This window comes from Indicator indicator, chromosome 21 (genome assembly GCF_027791375.1).
Source record: "Indicator indicator isolate 239-I01 chromosome 21, UM_Iind_1.1, whole genome shotgun sequence".
In the NCBI taxonomy this organism is placed as follows: Eukaryota; Metazoa; Chordata; class Aves; order Piciformes; family Indicatoridae; genus Indicator; species Indicator indicator.
Genome location: NC_072030.1, coordinates 11,987,581 through 12,005,398, shown reverse-complemented (window position 1 = coordinate 12,005,398; position 17,818 = coordinate 11,987,581). Strand labels below are relative to the sequence as shown.

Sequence of the window (17,818 nt, the reverse complement as noted above, 5' to 3'; positions counted from 1 at the left end):
TATAATTTATCTCTTCTTTTCTTTGAAAACCTCTGCAAGTTCCTATTCCTTCCTTTGGATATATATCCAAAATTAGAATATAAACTCATGCTCTTTTAGAACAATACTCTGCAGCACTTCCATGAGAAGGTGGTCATGGCTGCTTTGCAGATGTTAGCACTGCAGGCTTACTGGAAATTCTTTCTCCTGATCTCTGATTTCATGGCAAAACTAACGAGTTGGAAACTGTACAGGTACTTCATTAACCCGCCTCTGCAGCAGAAGTCAGTTCCCACCAGTCTGGGGAATGAATGCTGTTGCTGGTGCCTTGAGGTAGTTGATGGCATGAGGTGTTGTTCACGGCTTTTAGTGGTTGTGGGGCTAGAATTTTTGTGATAGGTGAGGCTGGAAAAAGTCTTTTTGGTGTAACAGAGTCTGTGACAGCTCTCAGCTTCTCACTGAAAATGTTCATTCTGTTGGTCCTGTATACAAGACTTGTCGTGGCTGAGGATATTGGAGAAGGGGTGAGAAGTTAATAACAGAACACGTCCTCTGCTGTTTATGCTCCAAGTGGTAAATAGTGTGAGCAGGTCATGGATTTGGTTGTGGGTGGAATTTTTTTGTTGCTGTTGGAGATTTTTGGGGTTATATTTTCATTTGTGCTATTTTTATTAGGTGTTTAGTTGTTTTCAAATTGAGACGTGTCCTATAAATACGTTTGAATGTCATGAGTGCACTGGGTTATTTGATTTTTGGCTGTCCTTTACAGAAAGGCCACTAGCTTGCTATAGAATTTCATTGCTTTGAAGCTCAAAAATATTTCTTTATTCTGTTTCTTTGTGGGGATATCCTATACTAGACATGCTATGCTAGACAGTTGGGTCAGATCTGCAAGATATGAAATTGCTGGGCATTACAGGAAGAAAAACCCCAAATCTTCTTTAAAACAAACAAACAAAGGATGACATGTTAAGTTTTGGCTCTTTTGATGTATAATTCATTTCATGGCTGCCTTTTTAAAAAAAAAAAAAAATTGTCCTGCATATATTCTCAGTGTGTTAGGATTTTGATGCATTTGATGGAAATTCTAGTTTTGGATGTTATTTACCTTAATGCTATTAACTAAACCCATGAAAATATAGGACCTTAAATAAGGGAGCTCTCCCTTTAATTCTGAGGCTATCTAACAGCATGTCAGCCAAAACCTTTCTAATTCTGAACTGAGACTTTTAATTACTTCTTGAAGACCTGTGATCTTTATAGATTGCTTTTTTGGACAGGGCTGCGGAGTAAGTGGCTTAATAAGTAGGAGACTCCCTAGAAGTGGTCCTGTTTTCCATACAATTAATTGAAATTATCTGTTTTGGGAAGGAGAAACGACTACCAAGTTATCTTGGAACAGGCTTTCTTCACTCCAGATTTTATACACCGTAGAAGTATGGTTACACAGATTAAATAATTGTCTTTAATTGATAGCAGTATTTTGCAGAGGGTAGCAAAATGTCTAAATAGTACTCTGAGGGGATAGTTTGTAGAAAATCCCAATTTTAATTCTACTCAGATGAAATAGTAAATTATGTTGCTCTACATGGGCCATGCAACAGAAAAAAAACCCCAAGGCTATATATGATCCTCCACATGAAGGTGAAAAGAAAAATCATTGAGGAAATGCCGTAGTAGAGGGAAAAAAAACCCCAAACATTCAACAAATGACTGCCACAGTTTCCCTATAATCTCATTAACTATTGCAAATTGTGTAAAATATCGTATAGCATTTTACTTGTCCAGATCTATGGAATTCACAGAAATACAAATCAGCAATTTATGGTGTGAAATTTCTCTGTTTTGTTTAAATAATCTGGTAAGTCAGGTGTAAATAATCATAAATTCAAGTGTTTCCCTAACTAAGAATTGGAACTAGTTTACTTTTAAAACATTAGCCTGTTCAATAATTACATGGTACAGTGTGCCATTGGCAAAATCAGTAAGAAAATAGGAAGGAGCTGAAAACATGTCTGGTTCAAAAGTATCTGGGAAGTATGTTTCATTTCTGGGTTAGCAGCAGCCAAAACATCAGAATAAACAATTCTGCTTTTTAGAGATCATAAATCCATTTTACTGAGTTTAGCAATATTTATTTTTTTTAATTATTTTTTTTCCTTTCAGCCATAATCAGCAGACCACGTCATTTAGACATCCTGTGACAGGACAGGTTTCTCCAGAAAATATTGAATTTATTTTGCGAGAAGAGTAAGTAATTTTATATCCATATCAAGAGATCTAACCCAGTAATACCTTTTACCTACAGTAATTTAGTAGTTTAATGATTTTTTTTTTTTCCCCTGGTATTGTAACAAAAATATCAGAGATGTGGTTTATGCTTAAAAATTTACTTCTCATTGTGATTGTATGTTTTTGATTCTAGCACTGTTCCATTGTGGGGATTGAGAGAGAATCTTTACCAGATCTTTAAAAGCCATCCAACCAACGCTCCTGAAAAATAAACAAAAAAGGCAATAAAAAGAGGATACTTCATAGTTCTTTAGCCTTATATAAATATCAAATATACTTGTACAACATAATTATGACATTTCTTTAGAGCAAACTGGAAAGTTTGCACTGAAATTGCAATACCCAAAATATTCTTAGTTTCCATTGGAATTCATTGGTTTTCTTATGTTTTAGATTTTCTGCATTCCTTGTTTTTGGACTGATATTCATTAAAGTTATTTTAATTAGGTTGTAATTTAGTCTAGAGAAATAGAATTACATATATTGGTTTCCAGCATATTTTATCTTGTCTGCTTAAAAAATAAAATCCAATAAATGCTTGTGTTCAAACTGGTGTATCCGGGCATGTCTTTGGTGTTGGTTTGGATCACCCTGTTTGACCGTAGGGTTTAAATACTCTGTTGTCCTTGCTGCATGGTAGATTGCTCCTGGAATCCCTGGTGTAATGGGTTGATGGATAGCTCCCCTAGACAGAGTCTAGGAGGAGGTTCTACATCACTTCTAGAAGCACTCCAAAAGCAACCCAACTGGGACAACACCAGACAGCTTTTCCTTTTCCAGCCTAGTCTTCCGACACTGTTTAGCATCCTCTAGCTCTTTGTGGATCAGAGAGACTGCACATCATGCTGTGATGGCCTGCATTTGGTGGTTTACATGGCTGCCCACACAACTGTGAGCAATTTGTTCTGAATTGCATGACATTTCATTTGCTTTAGATTTAATTTAAAACACCATAGCTTTAAGAAAAATGAGAGAAATGTGAGACTCCCAGGAGGTTGAGGCCATTCTGGCAATGTCTTCTACTGTGAACTTGGGAGGAAAGGAGAAGTACGGCATGACTGTACAGCCCTCTTCCCAGAGCTTCTGGTACAGCCTTGAGGAGTGCTTCTCACATGGTTTAAAAAACAAACCAACCAACCTAAAACAACACTAGCAACAAAACCCCAACATAAACCCAACTAAACAGCTGTCCTCCTCCAGGCCCAAAGCAAATCTAAGGGCCAATCCTGTCTTAAGGCCCCTGATGAGAAGCAGCATGAAGTAGAATGTTGAACATATTTTGTAGTGTGTGGGAGAGGCCTGTGATGAATACAAAGAGTGTGGGGTAGCTGCTGAGCTAGAGCTCATCCCAGGTGCTGTGTGGTGTGTGAGTGGCTTGCAGCTCATTAGGGTTTTGGCTCGGGACAGGCATGGAAAGCTGCAGCAAGTCATGTAGTGAGGAGAACAGGTGTTTCACAATGGAACTGATCTCAAGGGCAGTATGGACAACAGCCACTGTGTCTCTGTCTTCCAAATCCAATCCATTAACTGATTTTTATGTAATCTGTTGTGAAGGTCTGATCAAACTCTAATAAAATTAAAGGAAAATTTGTACATGTGTGAGGGAGAATGGGTGTTTGGGTAGAACTCCTTGGAGTGCTTCCTGAGGTTAGCTGCACTTCTGTGGGCTGTTTCAGGTTTTGTAGTCACAATGGCAGATAAAATATTAAAAATGGAGTTGAAAAAACAACTTACTGGTGGCACATGATTTTAATGATCTTTAGTGTAGAAACATTTTTTTGGGAGAGAAACAAAGGTAGGTTTTTTTGAAGGGCAATCAGAAGAACAGGTATAACTTGTCATCTCTAGGCTTCAGTTACACTGAGATGGCATCAAAAGAAGAAAAAAGATCTTACAATGCAGTAGAATTAATTGAGACAGATGGGTTTTATTCTAAAAGAAGAGGAAATGGCTGGAGGGATATAGAGAGGAGAATCTGTTTGTAGTGCTTACTTAGGAAACAAACCATGTGTGAACATTTTTCTAAGTTTTATTATTGGCATGAAGTGTGTACATACTGAGTGCTTTCAAAATTAAATGTTTTTAATATATCATGCTTTTAAAATGTCATTTTCAAGTGTGTGGGATGCTCAGGTTTCCTTAGTTTGCTACCTTCTATACTACTTCTATATAGTTCCTTCTGTGCAATACTGGATTTTACACAGATGCTGTTCACCATCACGTCTGAGCTGTCAAATGACACTGCTGACACGTGGATGTCTCTGCTGAAATCAAAGGAACCTTTAGCACTTCTCTGCCTTTAGGCCTGGGACTTGTAGTGGGGCCATGCTGCGTTTTCAGTTCTTTTCCCCCAGGCAGCAAGGATCTGCATGGAATCAGTGTTGTTGATCACATATTAGTTTGGAATCAGTGTTGTAGATCCCGTCTTGTGATGCAGTGACTTTCACAAGCAGGCCACAGTTGGAAAGAGTCTCTGCATTTGCATGGTCTGTGGAAACTTTCCATCATAGCATCCTTTTGACCAAGCGTACCTTTTTTTCTAGAGGGGAAGAATCCTGTCTGAAGTAGTAGCACTCTTAAGGGTTTCATAAAAGGTAGTTTGTTCTTCATTGCTGTTGTGACATGATTTATTGCTTAGGGGTTGATTTTAATTTAAGATTAGGGCCAAAGCCAGGAGTTGTCACCAGATGTTGACTGGGAGCTAGCGAAGAGACGTAAACACAAGCTTGTTCAGGCTGCAACAAGCATACCCATTAAATGGACACATTTAACATTAGTCATTTACAGCAGTCTAGGAATGATGAATGTACAGACTGCTCTGGCCATTTCTCATCCAAGAAGCAATATTCTGGCAAGAAGTTTTGAGAAGTTTTGGAAAATGATGTCAACAAATGATGTAATCCCAGCTTGATTATGTGTCAGGTATGAGCCAGATGCTCTTGCCTCAACTGATAAACTGGATACTTTCAGTAGAAGCCTGAGACTATATTTCACTAGGCTTTTCCCAAAGCATTTCCCTTTTAAACAATTTTACTTTTTAAGCCAAAACCTGATTTCCTTAACTCCATTGTAACTGGAGGATAAAAACAAACCGTGTTGCTGGAGTGAGTCCAGAGGAGGCCCACAAAGATGATCAGGGGGCTGGAACACCTCTGCAATGAGGACAGCTGATGGAACTGGAGTTGTTCTGCCTGGAGAAGAGGCGGCTTCAAGGATAATAGTGGCCTTCCACTACCTGAAGGGGTCTACAAGAAGGCTGCAGAAGGACTTTTTACAAAGGTCTGTCTTGATAGGATGAGGGGCAACAGGTTTAAATTAGAGAAGAGTAGATTTAGATTGGATATTAGAAGCAAGTTCTTTACTATGAGGGTGGTGGAACACTTGAACAGGTTTTCTGGGGAGGTAATTGAGGTCCCACCCCTGGAGATAATCATGGGCAGGCTCCACAAGGCTCTGAGCAATCTGATCTAATGGAGGATGTCTCTGCTCACTGCAGAGGTTGGACTACATGTGTTTTGGAGGTCTCTTCCAACCCAAGCCATTCTCTGATTATAGGAGCATTTCTCTAAAAAATCTGTGCTAGAATTTCTTAGGGTAGATGCACATAGTGCTTAATTTTTTTTTCCTCTTTTTTTAAATAACAGTCTTTTAAATAATTGTATACAGAAAGGAAGAAGAAGGCTCTTTCAGCCATGTGTATCTGTTACCAAATGCTAGTAGTTGTGTATTGGGAGCTTTACAATGTGTTTGTGACAGTAGTGTGTTTGCAAATGGGAAGATTGCCATTGAAAGTTAAAAAAGAAAAGAACGTATAAAAAAAAGAGACTTGAACATAAATGTAGAAACATAGAGCAACCCAAAAGATACAGTGTCTTAATCCCATAACTGTTACCCTCTTTCCCCTCCTCCCACCTTATTTTGTCTTTGTGTGTACAACTGATAAAGCCTGTGCATCACCCCTGGGGAGAGAGACATCTTATTTTGTCTATTGCTTTTGGTTACTATAGCAGCAAAACTCTCAGATGGAGGCAACAGAGGAAAACTAAAGAACCCTAAAATAAATATCTGTGTTTATATGTAAATAAGTATCTATCTGAACAGGAGATTTATTAGTATTAACAATAGATTCATATGATGTTACTGTGTCATATTTGTTTCCAGTAAAATAACCTTTTTAAGTTGCTGGTGTGAATGTGGATCTTCTAAGTCAAATAGTCTTTATGATTCCTTAGAAAAAAAAGTGTGAGCAACACTATTGTGAGTATTGCTTTTTCAGAATGGGCTACCAGTGTCATAAATTTTTTTTCTTAATACACCAAATATTGGCCATGTAATTCTTTTAGCTCATAAATTTGATTTCTGTAGACATACTAGGACTATTTAAGTAGAGCAGGGAGTTGCTTAGCAGAAGGTACTATATAGAGTGTTATTTTCAAGTATTAAAAAATGTCTAGAAGGAACTGGAGCCCTAAAAGTACACGCTGAAATTCTGCACACACCTGGGGCGGGCAGCAGAAAACTGTCCTGAAGACAGACCAAAAAGGTCACTATGAAAACAGAACAAGGTACCTTGGATCGAAATGGGTGTTATCAAACAGCTTTGGGAAGAGAAACTTTGAAATAATGTTTCCAAATGCATAGAGTTAATGCTGTACTCATTTCTTTTGAAAGATGAATCTGTAAATGCCATTAGAACAGCATTAACTCTATTAGCATGCTGGGATGTTTCAGGTCATTCTGCATGTTTTTCCTTGCTTTTAAAACCAGATTGAGAACATTAATTAGCTATTAAGAGGCCTGAATACTTGAGTATCATTATGTTCTGATTTCATGCAACGAATCTATTTTATCCTTGAAATACTTTATGCAAATACTTCAATTTTCAGTATTTTTGGTGTTTTCTGTTAGATCTCAGGTATAGGAAGTTTGGATCAGCAGCGTTTGCTGCCCACAATAATAATGTATTTTCTGTTTTGATGGACTGACTGTCTCATGTGCTGGCTATTTTGAGTTCTTCTACATGGCAATGATCTCACATTTTTAGAAAATTTCTCCCTGTGAATTTGAAGTTCATCTATAATCTTGGTACTTCCAGAAAAAGAAAACTTGATTTATTGCCAAGGATCATTTCAGTGGCAAATGGATGGCCATATTATAAATGCTTACAAAAGTTCATAGAGTGAGAGTCAAAAACAGATAATAAAACTAGCTGATCTACAGCAATAGCATAGTCAGGTAGCATTATACATGAGAACTGTCTTCATCTGCTCTTTGGTGAAAGTGGATATTCCTAAAGCTAAACCTAAAGAAGTAGGTTATGTAGTCTGTAAGAAGTAAGGCAAATAGACTCAAACTGATGTGATGAAGCTCTCGTGTGTTCAAGGCTGGCCAGGGATTTTAGGATCTTGCTATAGTTTATTCTCATGTCTTGGACCTGAATTTACATATAACAGCTAGAAAGAAGGGATTTGTGGCAGATAAATAAGAAGTCATAAAGAAAAGGTGATCAGAGTTGTGTTACTTCCTTGCAAGCTTAATTGAAACTGTGTGGTCACAAATGGAAACACGTGCTTTGTCTGACACCAAATGAACTCTAAAAGCTTTTGGAGAGGTAGTTGCTCGGGTTGTACCTGAGGAAGAGCAACAGTGGCAAATGCCTTGTCCACAGTTAAACCCTGTGTTGAGCTACTGCAATCACAAACTCTTCTCCTCTGTTCTTATGAGTGATAATTACTCAGAATTACTTTGCTTTCTGTTGCTTTCAGAATTGGATTGAATTTCAGTGGTATCAGCAATTTAATTTTGTTTGGGTTTGTTTTTAAATAAATTACATTGGTGACTTATTGAGATGGGTAAAGGAATATCAGAGGTGGTTGTTCTGTGTTTTTCCGATGTGAATGTATTGCTACTTGTTGCTAAAATACAATGTTGTTAATGATTTTTGAAAATGCCACCCATGGCTTTAATTCACAAGTTGCTGTCGAGGTTGGCTGCTGAGGCTTCTCTTCACAACCTGCTTATGGGATCCCACAAGATTTTGCACTTTTATTTATCCTCTTATTTATTCATCTGGGCAGCTGTACTGAATTCTTAGTTGTTCATCGGGTTTTTATGGTAGGATTCATCTTACCTGTGCTTTAAATGGATATGTGCACCTGAGCTAGTTGTCAGGATTTCATGACTCAGAAGTTATTTATGTCTAACAATATCTGCCATGAATCGCACCATTTAACTTAAAAGGTGTTTTAATAATTTATTTGGGAGTATAAATCATAGTTTGGGCACATTCAAAGATCTAACATTAAGTTAGTGAAGATCTAATAATAGGCTTTAAAAAAGAAACCCGTTACTGCAAAGTGCTGACTCCTACCCTTCTCTCCCCAGTACTGGCTCTTCCACATGTTTGCAGCCAAGCCTCTAGGCACAGTTTCATTTGTCTGCATTAGCCTTATCTTCTTTGAGTGCTCTTTGTTATATCTTGATTCTCTCTGGATTTGCAGACAATTTGGCAGGTTTCTTCCTCGTGATATATAGACAAATACGAAGCATCAGATGTCACTGTCATCTGCTTGAGAAATGCCTGAAGTGAAAATAATAGAGGTGGTGCAAAGGAAGTTACAGATACATGGGAAATGTTTCACTAGCCTGTCATTCATTTGCTCACAGTAAATCTTAAATATTAAAAGGCAAAGTTACCTGTTTGAAACAGTGTGCTTTAGATTATCTGGTGTTGTTTGTTTTCTAGACAGAATTCATCTATGTCCAAGCAACAAATAAACCAAAGACCTTCAAGCATGGTCAGTGAAACATCCACTGCAGTCACTACATCTGCTGTCGATACAAAACCTGGCTCTAAGGTAAAGGAAAAATGCTATTGTTTCAACTTGATGATTAGAACTTTATTCACTTTGTGTTCAATACTCTCTTAATGCTGATTTTAATAGACCATAGGTTTAGCTTAGAGTCTTAATACCTGAAAAAAAAAAAAGCTAATACCTTCTACCCAAGCAAAAAGCTTTTTACAACATAGGAGCATTATATAACCATGCAAGAGTGTTCTAAGACAACTCAATGAACAGTGAACTATGGAAAGTCTCAGAGGCTTCTTCAGAATAGAAGTAAGTCTGTGTAATACCAGTATTCCAGGAAGTCTTTTGATAGTCCACTATATATGGTAGAAAGTGCTGCAGACTACCAGGAATTGTAATTGGCAGTTCTTGTTTTTCCATGAAACCTTGATGCTGTTCCTCCTCCTTATAACAACTTAGATCCTTTTCTGCCATCACTATAGTGCACAAACAGTGCAGACAGCCAGTTCACCCACAGAATGTTTAGCAATAGAAAAATCTATTATTTTTCGTCGACAAAGGGCCTGTGTTTGTTATTGCACAAAATATAATAAAGCATTGTATTTGTCATGTCACCAACTATTTTAATGCTTCTTGGACCTTATAGTAAGCTACTGTATAGTGAACATGGGAGGGGACTGGAGAAAAAGTAGCAAAAATGTAGTGAATGAATTAGCAGAAATAGGATCTATTTCTTAGCTTTGCCTACAGTTTTTAAATTTCACAGTTTGGTTGGTTTTTGGTTGTTGGGTTTTTTTAATAATACGCAAGTGTGAAGCCTATTAAGTAATTGAGTTGAAGAAAGGACTTTGCCAAATAGGTTGCAAAGATACTATTGTTCAGTTGGGTTCACTTAAAATTAGACATATGGGAATAAAAAGCAGAAGGAGATGACAGTTGTTGCCTGTCCCAAAAGTCTACTTGTTCATAGCCAATTCAGTTACATTATTAACCTTATTAAAAGCCATTTATATTGATTACAGTTGAAGGATATGGAAGAATAAAGATCTCTTTCGGTTTGAGAGTAAGGTACATTTGGAACTAAGTCTGTTAAAGCACCTGATGATATGGATAGAAGCTTGTAAATGTTCTTGTGCTACACAGTGCTTTGGCCAAGTCAAAAGCATAAAGGACAGCAGTGTAATGCATTCATTATTGTCTCTGTGTTGAGAGTGTTGGGGATGGTTTCTGTGCAGGGAAAGTAGCTGAATTGTTGCAGATATTCATAGTTGCTGGTATTTTTCCAAGACAAACTGGTGAGGATTACAAGTAAATAAAGAGCAGGTCTATCATTTGAGAGAAACAGGTGATGGTGACAGATATGTGGTGGTGCCAGCTCTGTGGGACTGTCTGGAGTTGGGTTGTAGAATCCAGGGCTTAGTTCAGGGCCATTGCAGATGAATGCACAATACTAAGTGCAGGAATTTCTGAGCGTTTCAGTTTTTCCTATCTAAAAAAAAAAAAAAATAAGGATTTTGTCTCAGTTTTAGAGATACTGAAAGGATTCATGCATTCTTGTATTAGTGAAACACTGAGATTTTTTTTTATGGGAAAGTTTACAAATTAAACAGGTGAGATTTGGGGCTTGGGTTTTGTTTATTTTATTTTGTTTTAATTCACTATAGATTGAAAGTTGTGTGTTCTCTTATGTGTATAGTTTTATCAAGACACATTCTTCCTTTTTGCTATTTGGAAAATCTGTTTCAAATGGAATATTGTCTACAACTTTTTTGACTATCCAGTGTTAGAAAAACAAAACAAATGAAAAAAAAATCCCAACCAACCAAAAATCTCCATTTTATAATGAAGTTATCAGCTTTCCTCTTCAGCTAAAGGCTATGGTGAGGAAAAAGATGATGCTGCGATGAAAAGGGATTTGAAAATTTTGACTCCTGATGTTTTGGCTTTTTGCAAAAACTTACGAGTCATTCACAAACAAGCTGACATAACAAAGGTACTCAAGTCAAAAGTGACTTCTTAGTCTTCAAGTGACAAAGGCAGCTGCTCTGACCTGCTTTTTTTTCAACACATGACAGAGATACCAGAATATTTTGTTAGAAAAAGACTACTGTAGTACAAAGAGTTTAAAATAGATACCTTTTAAACTAGGTTTTTATTCTGGCCAGTGGCAGCAAGGCATGACATTCAGTATCTGTTATGCATTGTTTTTTTTCCAGAGCACAAGAAGAGTATTAATACTATAGATTATATGAACATCTTAATTACATAAAGCAGCATAAAATGACCTTTTGTTTTCTATTATGTATATTGTATTGCTATGGAATACACAGCCTTGAGAAAACTTCTCCCCCTCACATGTAATAGAAATTGTTTGGCCTTTTTGCCCAAGTCCAAGGATGACTTCTGCATTTTAAAAAAATTAAATAAGGTCAGAGAATCATAAAGTGCTTGGTCACTGACAGAGGATCTGATAAAAATTTAAACCTTGCTGTAAGACTACATCACTTACACTCAAACTGTGCCTCTGCTCATTCACCCTTCCATGGATAAATATGAGAAAAATTAGAAAACTAAATTCTATACATTTTGTAAATTGATTTCTGTTCAGCTGCAAAGCATAGTTTTTTTGACTTTCAGAGCCTTAAACAGTTTAGGCCTTATTATTTTTCATCACCCTTGTAATGATGCTTTTGCATCTAACATTTGGCAGTATTTTTTTTTTTTTAAATCTTGACTGAATTGATTACTTCTCATTTTTCTTAAAAGCAAATACATATGGCTTGGCCCTGTGATCTAGTGATCATCCAGAGACATTGTAGGAAGGATACAGGGAGTGAACCTGGGCAGCTTTTTGCTTTTACAAGTTGGGAGCAACTGTAAGGGTGGTTTGTTCAAGTCAAGTTCTTAAACCAGTTGCAATAGTAAACTGTACTGAGAGTGGAAAAGTACTGACAGAGATTCATCCAAAAATTCTTGCTGTCTTTTCCCAGACTGATAGGTTTTCCTTGTTTGTTTTGAAATAGTTTTGCTCATGTGAGTCAAAACTGAGGTTAAAGTAAAACACAAGCCATTACCTAGTCCTTATGATTTCCACTTACTGCTGTCTAGGTCTCTTCCTTAGCAGCGTCACTCTGTCTTCTCCCTTTGTTTGCAAGGTCAAAGTCCAGGCATTTTATTAAGTATCAACGTTGTTTGAATTTAAACAGGAAAGAAAACCAGAACCAACCCAATGCCCCCCCCAAACAATGAAGAGCAAGAGCAGGATTCATGTGCACCAAGTCCTGTGCTTGTAAGAGACTTGTACCGTTTGCAGAGAGGCTTGGATGCAGCTCTTGTAATGCACCTAGCAATACTTCCCAAGCAGACTAAAACTTCAGCACTTCTGCCTTTCTCACTGGAGTCACCAGTGTTGCTTCTGTTCAGCTGGGAGCTGGCAGACCATCCTGGCACTGATATGTTGATGAAAGTGGAAGACTGACTTTGCTATGTTGTAAATATCATTGTCTATTTACTTGCCCTTGAAAATGCTATGAATACCTTGTGTAATGAGCTATGAATTATTGCAGTGGGGTTATTTGTAATAGGAAAGGAGTTGGAGTACCGTTTAAAAGTCCCTGTTATGCCACCTTACAGGTTGTGAAGTCTGGAAACAAAGTTCATAGCTTTGGAAAGAGGGAGCAAGCTATCAGGAGGAATCCCAATGTCCCTGTTATAGTAAGAGGCTGGCTGCACAAACAGGTATGCATGTAATCATCTGTTTCTGTTCCTATTCTTCAGTACAATCATCAAGTAAAAGTGCCTTCCAAGTAACTGAAAAATGAGAAGCTGAAATGCTGGTGATGCAGGACAGTGTTGGGTACTCCCACAAGTTTCCATAATGAAGGGCTTGTGCTGAGCAGGTGTGAAAACCAAGTTTTACATAGAGATTTGATTTAGAAGTGGGAACTATGGTAAATGGACATCACCATCAGGGTTGAATGTTGAGGCTCTTTGTTGTCTGAATCTGGTTATTTTCCCTGTCTTACTCTGCTTTCTTCCTGCCTTGCTGATCTTAATCTCCCCCAGAACATGCTCCATCTGCTTGCTTATGCCCTTATACCCTGACCAATGTCTTAATTCCAGCCCATATGCCTTTTGGTCCCCAGAAGCAGGAGGGAGAAAATGAAGGGGGACAGGGACCTGTTCATCACAGGTTGCTGTCACTCAGATCAGTGTCTAAGCAAAGGCTGTGTTATAGGATTTCATCCAACAAACAGAATTTTAAAACTGCTGCATCTTGAACGCTTAAGCTGACAGAAGCACATCATTGAATGCAAAAAGTAATTAAAGCCCTTTGTTGTAGGAGAATACTTCTCTGCTGCTAATTTGGCAGTCAGTGTCTGTCAGGTTATCACCTGAGATCCAGCAGCTAGGTTTAGGGATGAGTAGGGGAAGGCTGAACTCTAAGGCTTGCAATTATAATACAGGAAAGTGAAATTGCTGACAGCTCTTTGCTTCCTTGTGCATGGAGGGCTGTACCCTGCTATCAACTCTGACATCCGCTACCGAAGTCTGTTAGTTTTCAGGACAGAATCAGAGCTTAGTATGTGTTGACAGTGTTCTAACATGAAAAAGAAAAGGGAAGAAAGTCCTTGAATACTTAATGTGACTGCAGAAAGAAGAAAGGAAATAGTACCTACGACAGTCCTCTGGCTACTTCCTTCTGTCCCTTTACGTCTGCTTGCAAGCACTTAACGCCTGAAGATGGTTTTTGTGCTGCAGGTCTCATCAAAGTCTACCTCAACTGAATAAGCTGTACTTGCTTCACTTATATCCTGGCAATTTTACAAGCTTCTAAAATTAATTCAATGTAAATATTACTCATTTTGACAAGGTGATATATAGAGAGATTGCCACAGGCATATTATACTTCATTAAAATTTGCACATTATGGACCTCGTTTTATTTCCTGAGGAGTGTTTGATTAAATTACATTTAGGCATGGGTAGCATATGGGAGAGTGACTGTGGAATTATAGGGGATCATTGTCTGAAATGTGGGGTCATACTTCACAGCTGTGGAGTGGTTTTCATCTTGATCTATAGACAATCCATGTTGGGGTTTGTGCCATACTTTGATTCTTTGTTGCAAATAAAACTGCCTAGACAAAATATGCATTGGTTGTGTAGATGATTAATCTGAATGCAGGTTTAATTACGTAATGAAATTAGCAGTTGGAATATTCTACCCTGATTGCTTTATAGCTGGATATTTTGCCTCTTTATCTGTCTTAGCACATAATTTTTTTGTGAAAATATTAAACCACTTGTTTTTTTTCCAGTTGCTGCCACATTTAGGTTGAACTGTTCCTGTGCACAGCAATTGTATGATAAGCTGTTGGCTTTCCATAAATGAAAAGTGTTTCACATTCCTTGTGTTTCAGGATAGCTCTGGAATGCGATTATGGAAAAGACGATGGTTTGTGCTTGCTGATTATTGTTTGTTTTATTACAAAGGTGAGTAGGCACTAACTGGATTGAGTTAGTGTGTAACCTGTTCCAATCACGCTGCAGGCATAAACTAATAAAACTCTTCAGATAGAGTTATGTATTATGTGGAAATGCATAGTGAAACGTTTACTTACTCGTGTGTCTTTAATGTGCAGCAAATTTCAGGCCAGAAGTGGGAAACAAGGGGGTACTGTACAGTCTTTTGTCACTTAGGTTTGATGTATGCCAAGGTTTATGTTGTGAAACGTTTGGCATCAATACCATGTCTGGTCTGTATTGTGTTACCTACTTGCTGCGCTATGGCCACATCAGGACAATGATTCAGCTTTGATCTAAGGGACAAATGTAAGAGTGAAAAGGTCTGAATCCACTATTTCTACCAAAAAAGGTTTGATATGATTTGAGGCTGCACTAGGAATAATGGTATTACATAAGGTTATTTTGAAGTCTTGAAGATTACGTAGCATGTTACAGTTTTTGGAAAGCATTACAGAATGTGAAAGTCAAATTCATATTTCAAGGCACTGCATTTCTGCCGCTGATCCAGCAGTAATGGAGATTTCTTAATTGCAGCAATTAGCCTAGATGTAGAATACTACATAGAAGGTCCATCATGTTATGCAGCCTGTCAGAATTAATTTGTCACAATAAGCTTTATTCTTGAAGTGTATTCTGTCTGAACCAAAAAAAAAAATCAACTCGCCCCCCCAAAGCTAAACAAACTAACTTTTTTTTTAATGTCAATCATTTCTTTAAAAGCAAAACATGTTTCTCCATATGTTATTGGTGTTGAGTCATAAGAAAATTAAGATCAGAAGAGACTTCAGAAAGTATCTAGTGCAACCAACTTGTGAAAGCAGGCTCAAGAAAGAAGTCAAACCAAATCGCTTAGGGCTTAATCTAGTAAGGCATTGAAAACCTCCAAGAATGGACGTGGGACAACTTCCCTGGTTGTCCTCTTCCACTGCTGCTCTGTCCTCATGGGGAAATTTGTTTTGCTTATATCTGTTGTCAACCACTCTGCTTTCTACCTAATGGCTGTTTTCTGTGTGTCCATAATGCAGAACATATTGTTGCCCCACTGAAAAGTGCAGTGAATTAGGTTGGTTATTGTTCTTTTTTATTTTTTTTTTTTTTTTATTCCACAGACAGCAGAGAGGAATCAGTTCTGGGTAGCATACCATTGCCTAGTTATGTAATCTCTCCAGTTGGCCCTGAAGATCGCATAAATCGCAAATTCTCTTTTAAGGTACAGTTACAAACTTACTAGCTAATTGGATTTTACAATGGTTATTTGCATTAGAAAAGCTGTTCTTGTAGAGAGAAACTTGCTGTTTAAGTCCATTTTGTGCTGAAATTATGATTAATGTCTGCTCAGATCAGGCTTTCTCTTGCATTTTGATTTTTGGGTGTTTTAAAAAGGTAAACTGCCTTTTATTGCTTTCAGTTCTATTTTCAAGTGGATAATGATCTGAAATCTATTAAGCAAATATTAGCTTGGAAAATGTGTTTGAAAAAGCACCCAATGCACTTTATGGAAATGTTTATTGTACTTTTCCAAATGCATTGAATGTGAGGTAGCAGGACAAGCTACTTCAACAAAGGAACCTTTGTTGAAGAAAAACATTCCACTCCAATATTTCATCAGCGTAATTCATAAAGCTCTTCCAGAGCATTTTCCTAGGAAGAAGCACATACTGAAAGAGGAAGACTCAATGTACTTCTAGGCTTCTGTTTCTCTTGAATCACTGTTAATGCAAACTAGGGAAGGAGATAAAGTAGTTAAAAAGAGATAAAGTAGTTAAAAAGGAAAAAAAAAAGTCTGGGTTTTTATTTTATTGAAAGAGTGTTTATAAATGTTACTTGAATGTGTATTGTGATTGTTGACCTGTGATAAAGTGCAGGAAAACTCCTCTCTGTGTGTTTCCAAGCAGTACATTCTGTAGGCGAGCTTTCAAGTCACCACTGTCCAGTTGTGCCTCTCCTTTCCTGTGGAGCAGAATCCATGATGTGATCATTGTTAAACTTTTTCAGAAACAAATGCAATCTCCCCTGTTCCTTTTAGGCTATTATGAACTCTACCAGGTCTTTACCCTGAGTCTTTTTCTGAAAATCAGCATGAGTCAGTAACCTGAGACTTTCAGTGTTACTTAAAAGCTGATAGAGAAATAGGGAATTGAGGAATTGATAGCAAAAGAAACTTAATGCTTGAAATCTTCATTTAAAAAAATCAACAACATAGATTTCATGTATTGGTTTGTTGGGCTAAAGTTAACTCTGCTTTAGGTGTTCATGATCAACTGCAGACTTGATACTGCAGTTTAATTTTGTTTGGAACCAACTACTAGGGCAGCAGGAAGATTCTGTAAGATTCCTGTTGCATGGACCCCATCCAGCAGTGACATGCAGTGGTCCCAGAATCGGCTGTGGCACACAGTGGCAGGAGCATGGCTGTACTGGCATTCCATCACTCACCAGCCATTACCTTATCTAATCTCTTCAGTACACCTCGAAATCCAGAGCGTAGACGGACATTCTGTCTCACAACATTGTGCAGCCAGAAATAGAAGACACAAGTAGATTAAGCCCAAAATAAAGATAAGACTTTTTCGCATGTAAGTCCTCAATGAGTGGGAGAATGTGTGTCACCTTTTACGTTTGACCTGTCATTTATTCAGATTATTGGAAATCCTCCATTACAACAGAGGTGTTGGCTCCCCTTTTAAAGTGGCTGTTTTAAGTAATAATGAATGTTTGAAGCTACAGAAGGAGTCAAACTATGAAAAATTTCAACAGTTTGGTTTGTAAAACTAAAGGAAGGAAATTTACTTACGGAAAAAGCATCCGTGTATTTTCTGTGATTCACTTAGAAGATTTGTAAAAGCCTTGCTCACAAAGATATATGTTAAACTCTAACTGTTAAAATGCACACCACAGGAGTTCTCAAAATTCGTTCCCTTTCATCATCTCCTGAGGCCCAGATTTAAGCTTTTGTGTCTTTTTGGGTGTTTAACAATTGCAGGCCTGCAGAACTGTGTACAGGCTTTCAAATGCAATCAAAACCTTACTTTGAAGTGTGTAAGTCTGTACGTTAAATTGTTTTCTTCAGAAACACTGCTTTTAAGTATCTATCTTGACAAATTTTTCACCTTATTTACTTGTCCCAAGCAAAGTGCTGTGACTAAGCTGTAAGCTACTGTCAGCAAGCTGTGTGACAGCGTTTTAGAATTCTGGATCCTTGCTGCATAT

At 37.6% G+C, this 17,818-nt stretch overlaps 1 protein-coding gene across 1 annotated transcript in view; it reads left to right on the top strand.

Annotated features, from left to right (window-relative positions):
- Nucleotides 1–17,818, top strand: part of PLEKHA7 (pleckstrin homology domain containing A7) — a 125,271-nt gene that overhangs the window by 77,140 nt on the left and 30,313 nt on the right. Inside the window, 5 exon segments of the mRNA XM_054390524.1 lie at nt 2,146–2,229; nt 9,017–9,128; nt 12,714–12,818; nt 14,503–14,575; nt 15,718–15,818. Of these exon segments, the coding sequence (XP_054246499.1) occupies nt 2,146–2,229; nt 9,017–9,128; nt 12,714–12,818; nt 14,503–14,575; nt 15,718–15,818 (475 nt within the window).